A 7,970-nucleotide genomic window follows, 5' to 3' on the forward strand; every position below is an offset into this window, starting at 1 on the left:
AAGNATGTTGAATATTGGCCCCCACTCTCTTCTGGCTTGTAGAATTTCTGCCGAGAGATCTGCTGTTAGTCTGATGAGCTTCCCTTTGTATGTTACCTGACCTTTCTCTCTGGCTGCCCTTAATATTTTTCCTTCATTTCAACCTTGGAGAATCTGACGATTATGTGTCTTGGGGTTGCTCTTCTCGAGGAGTACCTTTGTGTTGTTCTCTGTATTTCCTGAATTTGAATGCTGGCGTGCCTTTCTAGGTTGGGGAAGTTCTCCTGGATAATATCCTGAAGAGTGTTTTCTAACTTGGTTCCATTCTCTCTGTCACTTTCAGGTACACCAATCAAATGTAGATTTGATCTTTTCACATAATCCCATATTTCTTGGTGGCTTTGTTCATTTCTTTTTACTCTTTTTTCTGTAATGTTGTCTTCTCACTTTATTTCATTAAGTTGATCTTCAATCACTGATATCCTTTCTTCCACTTGATTGAGTTGGCTACTGAAGCTTGTGCATGCATCACAAAGTTTTCGTGCTGTGGTTTTCAGCTTCATCAGGTCATTTAAGGTCTTCTCTGTACTGTTTATTCTAGTTAGCCATTCGTCTAACCTTTACTCAAGGTTTTTAGCTTCCTTGCGATGGGTTAGACCATGCTCCTTTAGCTCGGAGAAGTTTGTTATTACTGACCTTCTGAAGCCTACTTCTGTCAACTCATCAAAGTCATTCTCCATCCAGTTTTGTTTCATTGCTGGTGAGGAGCTGTGATCCTTTGGAGGAGAAGAGGCACTTGGGTTTTTAGAATTTTCAGCTTTTCTGCTCTGGTTTCTCCCCATCTTTGTGGTTTTATCTACCTTTGGTCTTTGATGTTAGTGACCTACAGATGGGTTTTGGTGTGGGTGTCCTTTTTTTTGAAGTTGATTCTATTTCTTTTGTTAGTTTTCCTTTTAACAGTCAGGACCCTTTGCTGCAGGTCTGTTGGGGTTTGCTGGAGGTCCACTCCAGACCCTGTTTGTCTCGGTATCACCAGAAGAGGCTGCAAAATAGCAAATATTGCAGAACAGCAAATATTGGTGCCTGCTCCTTCTTTGAGAAGCTTTGTCCCAGAGGGGCACCTGCCTATATAGGTGTCAGTCGACCCCTACTGGGAGATGTCTCCCAGTCAGGCTACACGGGGATCAGGGACCCACTTGAGGAGGCAGTCTGTTCATTCTCAGAGCTTGAACACCATGATGGGAGAACCACTGCTCTCTTCAGAGATGTCAGACATGGGAGTTTAAGTCTGCAGAAGTTTCTGCTGCCTTTTGTTCAGCTATGCCCTGCCCCCAGAGGTGGAGTCTATGGAAGCAGTAGGTCTTGCTGAGCTGTGGTGGGCTCTGCCCAGTTTGAGCTTCCCAGCTGCTTTGTTTACCTATTAAAGCCTCAGCAATGGTGGAGTCCCCTCCTCCCGGTAGACTGCAGCCTCACAGGTCAATCTCAGACTACTACGCTAGCAGTGAGCAAGGCTCCATGGGCGTCGGACCTGCCGAGCCAGGCATGGGAGAAAATCTACTGGTCTGCCTGTTGCTAAGACCATGGGAAAAGTGCAGTATTTGGGCAGAAGTGTCTCGTTTTTCCAGGTACACTCTGCAACGACTTCCCTTGGCTAGGAAAGGGAAATCCCCTGACCCCTTGCACTTCCTGGGTGAGGCAACACCCTGCCCTGTTTCAGCTCACCTTCCGTGGGGTGCACCCACTGTCCAACCACTCCTAATGAGATGAACCAGCATCTCAGTTGGAAATGCAGAAATCTGTCTTCTTTGTTGATCACAATGGGAGCTGCAGACTGGAGCTGTTCCTATTCAGCCATCTTGGAAGTGACCTTAGTTGGAAAATTCTAAAGAACAAATTTCTTGATATCTAATATGGGACAGTTAGTTCCACTCTTAACATAACGTTGAAAAAAAGAAATAAAACAGAGCAGTTAGGATTTATAAATAGCTTTTCTCCCCAAATCTGCTGTTCAAGTTGGTAGATTCACTACAATTTGAGAAAGTCAAATTTAAATAGGAGATGCTATTGCTGCCACTGGGCTGTCACCGCAAGTTTTACCATGGACAATGCTAATACTGAACGCTTGATACTCTTTCTGAATTTTGTTATGCTTGTCAATGGAAACTGGATGTGGCAGCCACCATTCTCAGGATAAATTCCAAACTCTACGTTGTTCCTTATATCAGTAGACTTTGTTCAGAATCCAAAATGGCTACACAGGATTGATGGAGCCAATGCAAGTCCTAGTTATAGGAAAGGCTGTGTAAATATTTGATATCTATTGCAAAAGGCGGAAGACTCATAATTCTCTAAACTCAAATTGCTAAGTGGCCAAAGTGAGTGTCAAATATCCCTTATACAAGTCTAAACCAAGGCTTAATTAACCTACTCTCAAAATTAGGGCACGGAATATAGTCCTAGTCCTGTCAGCTCTCCAGGTGTGTCCTTGTGGAACAAGCCAAGGTTATCACTTAATGAATGGAAACTGTTTGTGTACCCTTCATACAAAGAATGATTTATGGCCAACCAATCCTTTCCTTCTGTTGTAGCATACTAATCAGCTATACCGTGAGTGTACAGGCACAGATTAGCCTTTTAAATTGAACATATTAGTAGTGTGTCATGAAGCTGTAGAATGAATTTATTCAAAATATGTGTACAGAGAAAATATCTTAAAATATATGAAATGTTTCTCTATAATCTTTAGAAGATGTATTACTTTTGTGCTTATCTTTTGAATATTTCTTTATTTCAACGTTTGATGTAGTTATGCTTTGAGAATTCATTTCCAACCAAACTTTAGGATGTGAGTTAAGAGCAGTAAGAAGCATCTTATGTTTTCTACCTGGATTCCTGATTGTTACTTCCTTAAAAACCTTATCTTAATGAGCATTTACTGTGTTTCTCCTTAAACCTATACCTTGCATAAAGAAGGATTGTATAATAATTTAAAATTTTTGAATATTAGCTAGTTTGTATATGAAAGAGTGAAAACACACTGTGGGATGAGGAAAATCCAATAGGAAATACATGTTTTCAAATTTCCTTAGTAGATAATAGACAGTGAATCAACATTTATTTAAAATGTAATGAAAAACCTGTAACTTTGTTTGTAGTTTTATGAAATTATTGAAAATAGTGTTCAAAATTTTGAATTAGAACTCCATGACCCCCAAAAATGGTGAAATAGAAATGATTTGTAAGTATGTATGTATACTAAATTATCTTTTATCTTTTTTGGATCATGAGATTCTAAGTCTGAATATGTGTGTGTGTGTGTGTGTGTGTGTGTGTGTGTGTGTGTATACACACTAAAACTAAATCTAAATATATATATTTTAGGTCTGTCTGCTTGGTCTAGAAGTTGTGACACTCCACCAGCAATGAGCATATCCAGTGTTAAGATCTTGATTTCTAATATCACTCTTTAATAAAGGGAAAGGAAACCAGTGTACTTTGGAAAAGTATCTGATTCTAGAGCTGGGCAGAGAAAATACTAGATGGGCGTGGAGCACTTGAAACATTCTCTTGTGCTAGAAAGGAAGGAAATTCTCAAAAAGTAGAACAGAAAAGAAAAAACAACAACAACAACATAATAATGGGATATGTCAAGTTATGACAAAGGAACTGTAGTGGGCACCTGCAGAGGTCAGTGGATCCCCAACCAGATTTGATTTGGGTATTCAGACTGATAACACCACACACCCCCCCCCACCACACACACACAGAGGCTATGAATAAATTCATTACTTGTGTAATTGAATTTGCTAAGGGGAGCTGCACATTACCTCCCAAACATTTCTGAAATGGCTTAAGAGAGCAAGGAAGGGAGACTGGCTTGGGGTTTTTATTGCAGTTGGAGATTAGGGCCAGGGTAAGATTTCTTATATGTGAGGTGAGGCTTGACTCATTTGAATCTCCCATCAGTACCACACAAGGGAATACCCAGGCATTCTTATCCGGTTGCCCAGATGTTGGGCACAAGGGAAGAGTGAGGAGGTAAAGCTTAAAGGCTGTTGACACTCAAACATCAAACAATAGAGTCAGGTTTGTCATTATAGGAATCCAACCTGAAGGAGCTTCCAGTGATCAAAACTTCTGAAACAATTTGAGCAACAAAATAATGTAGTGTTGGATTATAACCCAAAATATAAAATAAATATCTTTGATTCCTTAATGGTATAAATAAATGATTAGTAAAAACATGTGAGAGAGTAAACAAATCTCTGCAGAAGAATCCCAAGTAATATATGTTGATAATCCTTCCCTCAAGTAGGTGGAGCTTAACGACTCAGGTGTTAAATGTTGGCTGCACTTAGTAAGTAATGACTTGCAACCAGAAATGCAATGGAAATAGGGAAGAAAGTAACTTTACAGTGGGGAAACCTGGCAGACTTCTCATCATGTGATCAAAGGATCAAGGTTAACATCATCAGTTGTAAGTAATGTTGGTAGCATGTACTTATGATGTAATATGCTAATAATAATGGCACTCCCCTGTGGTCTTCCTCTTGCAAATACATTACTTTAGTCTAACCGTGGGAAAAGTATCAGGCAACCTCAAATCTAGGGCTATTCTGTAAAATACTGTCAGACTAATGTTCCCCAAAATTGTCAAGGACATTAAAATCAGGGAAAATCTGTATATTAGTCCATTTTGTATTGGTGTAAAGGAATACCCGAGACTGGGTAATTTATAAGGAAAAGAAGTTTATTTGGCGCATGGTTCTGCAGGCTGTACAAGAAGTATAGCACCAGCATCTGCTTCTGGTGAGGGCTTCCAGAAGCTTTTACTCACAGCGGAAGGTGAATGGGGAGCAAGTATGTCACATGGCGAGAGAGGAGGGAGGTCCCAGACTCTTTGAAACAACCAGATTTCCCATGAACAGTGGGAAGGGTCATAGACCAATCATGGGAGATCTGCCCCCATGACCCAAACACTTTCCCCTAGGCCCCACCTCCAACATTGGGGATCACATTTCAACAAGAGATTTGGAGAGGACAAATATCCAAACTATATCAGACTGAGAAACTGTCTCAGTCCAGAGGAGGCTAAGGAGACCTAAAAACTAGTTGTAAGGTGGTATTCTGGATGTGATTTTGAAACATAAAAGGATATTATGTAAAAATTAATAAAACTAAAACTATGGTCTGTAGTTCATAATAATGTATCAATATTGGTTCATTATTTGTGAAAAATGTATCATTACAATGTATGATGTTAATGGGGGAAAAAGGGCATGGGACAAAACAGGAATTCTCAGTACTACATTAGCAACCCTTCTGTTAATCTTACACTATTCTAAATAAAAAGTTTATTTTTGAAATTTATAATTCTTTTGGCTTCTAGGAATAGATAGTAATATTTTACTTTTTTTTAACCTAGGCATTTTGTGAGCACTCATCTATAGATTATAATTAATAAATTGTTATTTTCTATTAATAAAGAAATATTACTATCCAGTGATAGTAGAAAAAAGTATATATCTGTATGTAATTGAACAGATGGTATTTTGTATTGGTATAATCATATACAATGCAAGATGAAATAGCTTTTTAAGGTCAAATTTGAAATTTAAGTCTGTTTTTCAGGAATACAGGTAAATCATGACACCAAGCTAACGAATGTTCTTAATTATAAGACATGTTTAATAAAATAGAGAATATATGTGGGTGGAAAATGAGCTAAGAGTTTGGGGAATAAAAACAACTTCTTCATATTTTACTTTACAAGTGATAATTGCCTTATATTTTATAAATATAAAGGTGATAGTTATTGTGAAACAATTTGAACAGAGGAAAAACCACTCTCAAAATAAAGAATTGAATAATTATTAAAGTGTACAATGAGTATTCTTAATTCAGGAAACTATGCTGTGAAATAAATGTTTCAGATGCTTACCTAAAATAAATGATTAATAATTAGCTGGTGGAATTATATTTTAACTTAAAATATGTTTTCTTTTGTTAAAATTTACGTTTTATTAAAAAATAGGTATAAATTTAAAAAAGATTAATACTTTTATATTTTACAATGGATATTTAAATACTGTTTTATGTAACGTTTTAAAAGTCATTTAGTGTATAACTTCATTTCTTTGAATTTTATTTTTTAGATTTCTGGACTTCAAGAAATATTGAAGAACATGGAAATAGGACATAGTTACCATGCTCGTGAAATGAAAGGTAAATGTAAAATGTGATGAAGCTCTAATTTAATATAGTTTGGTGATTTCTCAACCTTATCAGTGATTAATAGTCTAGAGATATTTAAAAGTGAGTAAGTGGTGGCTATTTCACAAATTAAAATTTTAATAAAAAGATTAAGAAGAAATATAGATATACTGTATGGATTAATTATAAAGAAAAACAAGTCAACTGTAATGGAAGGACTTCTGTTTCTGGTCATTATACCTGGTACCAGACTAGCCTTCTCTGTGTAAATAACTCTAAAGCTAAGCTGTAAGATCGGACAACTCCTTTTAGGCAATAGAAAACAGACAGCTCAAGTAACAGAAGGCACTTGACAGAAGAAAACTTTATAAAGTGAGCTCTGCCATCACCATGGCTTTGGGTCTGTGGAAAGTTCCAAAGTGAGCTTCATGGAGATGGATGCCAATAAAAGCATGGCAATCCTGGTAATTGGAAATATCAGAGACCCTAGTTCATAGCTTTTGAAGCCACTAGAATCTGTAGGGAAGGACACCAGAGAAGAGAGCTGCAATGAGGGGTGACTCAGTTTGTGAGGGAATTTACTATGAGTCCTTAGCTGAGGCTGCAATACATATACATATCAACACTACCTGAGACTTACAAGAGAGATACAATTATATAGGACCAAGAGGAGGCCAGAGATTCTAGAAGTTAAGCAGTGATGGGAGACATTGCACATCTGGGCATGCCTGGGTGGAAAGACCTCTTTCACACTTTGTTAGCAACACATTAACATTCAGCATCCCATATCCACCTTATAAACCAGGAACAAAGCTTACACAGCATTCTTAGAGAGGACACAGAATTTGGAGTTTGAGTCTTGCCAAGTTATAGGGCCTTGAGAAATATTTAGGGCTTTCCATGGATCCACCCTTACGAAGCATAAAATTAAGCCTAGGATTTTAGAGTCATCAGCCAAAAATGGAACTGCCTTCTAGAACAAAAAATGACATCCTTTTGAGGAAGACAGTCATCTAGAGTCTTTACAATCTTTTACCCACACTGCCTAGTACATAATTAAACATTTCTAGATATGAATAGGAACAGGAAAATGTGACCCATAATCAAGACAACAAGCAATACATGGAAACCTACTCTAAAGTAGCTAAATTGTTGCATTTAGCAGATAGAAAGTGCTAAAGCAGATATTTTGATTATATTCAAGGACTTAAGGGAAAATATTAAGAAGTGAACAGATGAGGAATTTCAGCCGAGAAATGAGAACAAGCATACATACCAAAGCAAATTGAAGTTCTACAACTGAAAAATAGAGTAACTAAAATGAATTTTTTTTTCTTTTTTTTGAGATGGAGTCTTGCTCTGTCACCTAGGCTGGAGTGCAGTGGCGTGATCTCAGGTCACTGTAGCCTCCATCTCCCAGGTTCAAGTGCTGCTGGTGCCTCAGCCTCTCCAGTAGCTGGGACTACAGGCATGTGCCATCATGACTGGCTAATTTTTATATTTTTAGTAGAGATGAGGTTTCATCATATTGGGCAGGCTGGTCTTGAACTCCTGACCTCAAGTGATCCGCCTGCCTCAGCCTCCCAACATGCTGGGATTACAGGCGTGAGCCACTGCACCCAATCGAAAACTTTATTGAATGTATTTCACAACAAATTAGAGATGACAGAAGTGTCAGTAAATTTCAAGAGAGATCAATAAAGGCATCTAGTCTAAAGAAGAAAGATGGGGGGGTGGAGCAAGATGGCCGAATAGGAAGAGCTCCAGTCTCCAACTCC

The 7,970-nt window shown here is 38.0% G+C and overlaps 1 protein-coding gene across 3 annotated transcripts in view; it reads left to right on the plus strand.

The window, feature by feature from the left end:
* The window catches only part of LOC108517645 (sperm-associated antigen 16 protein), an 82,302-nt gene extending 74,825 nt beyond the window's left edge, over positions 1 to 7,477 (plus strand). For 2 of the 3 annotated variants that reach the window (XM_017855719.1, XM_017855710.1), the window contains one exon: positions 6,135 to 6,348. In XM_017855719.1, coding sequence (XP_017711208.1) covers positions 6,135 to 6,221 — 87 coding nt within the window. In that variant the 3' untranslated portion in view covers positions 6,222 to 6,348. Of the gene's footprint in view, positions 1 to 6,134 lie in introns of all 3 variants that reach the window. The other variant, XM_017855728.1, reaches the window with a different exon arrangement.
* The last annotated feature ends 493 nt before the right edge of the window (positions 7,478 to 7,970 follow it).

This window comes from Rhinopithecus bieti, unplaced genomic scaffold (assembly GCF_001698545.2).
Source record: "Rhinopithecus bieti isolate Rb0 unplaced genomic scaffold, ASM169854v2 scaffold_1070, whole genome shotgun sequence".
Taxonomy (NCBI): domain Eukaryota; kingdom Metazoa; phylum Chordata; class Mammalia; order Primates; family Cercopithecidae; genus Rhinopithecus; species Rhinopithecus bieti.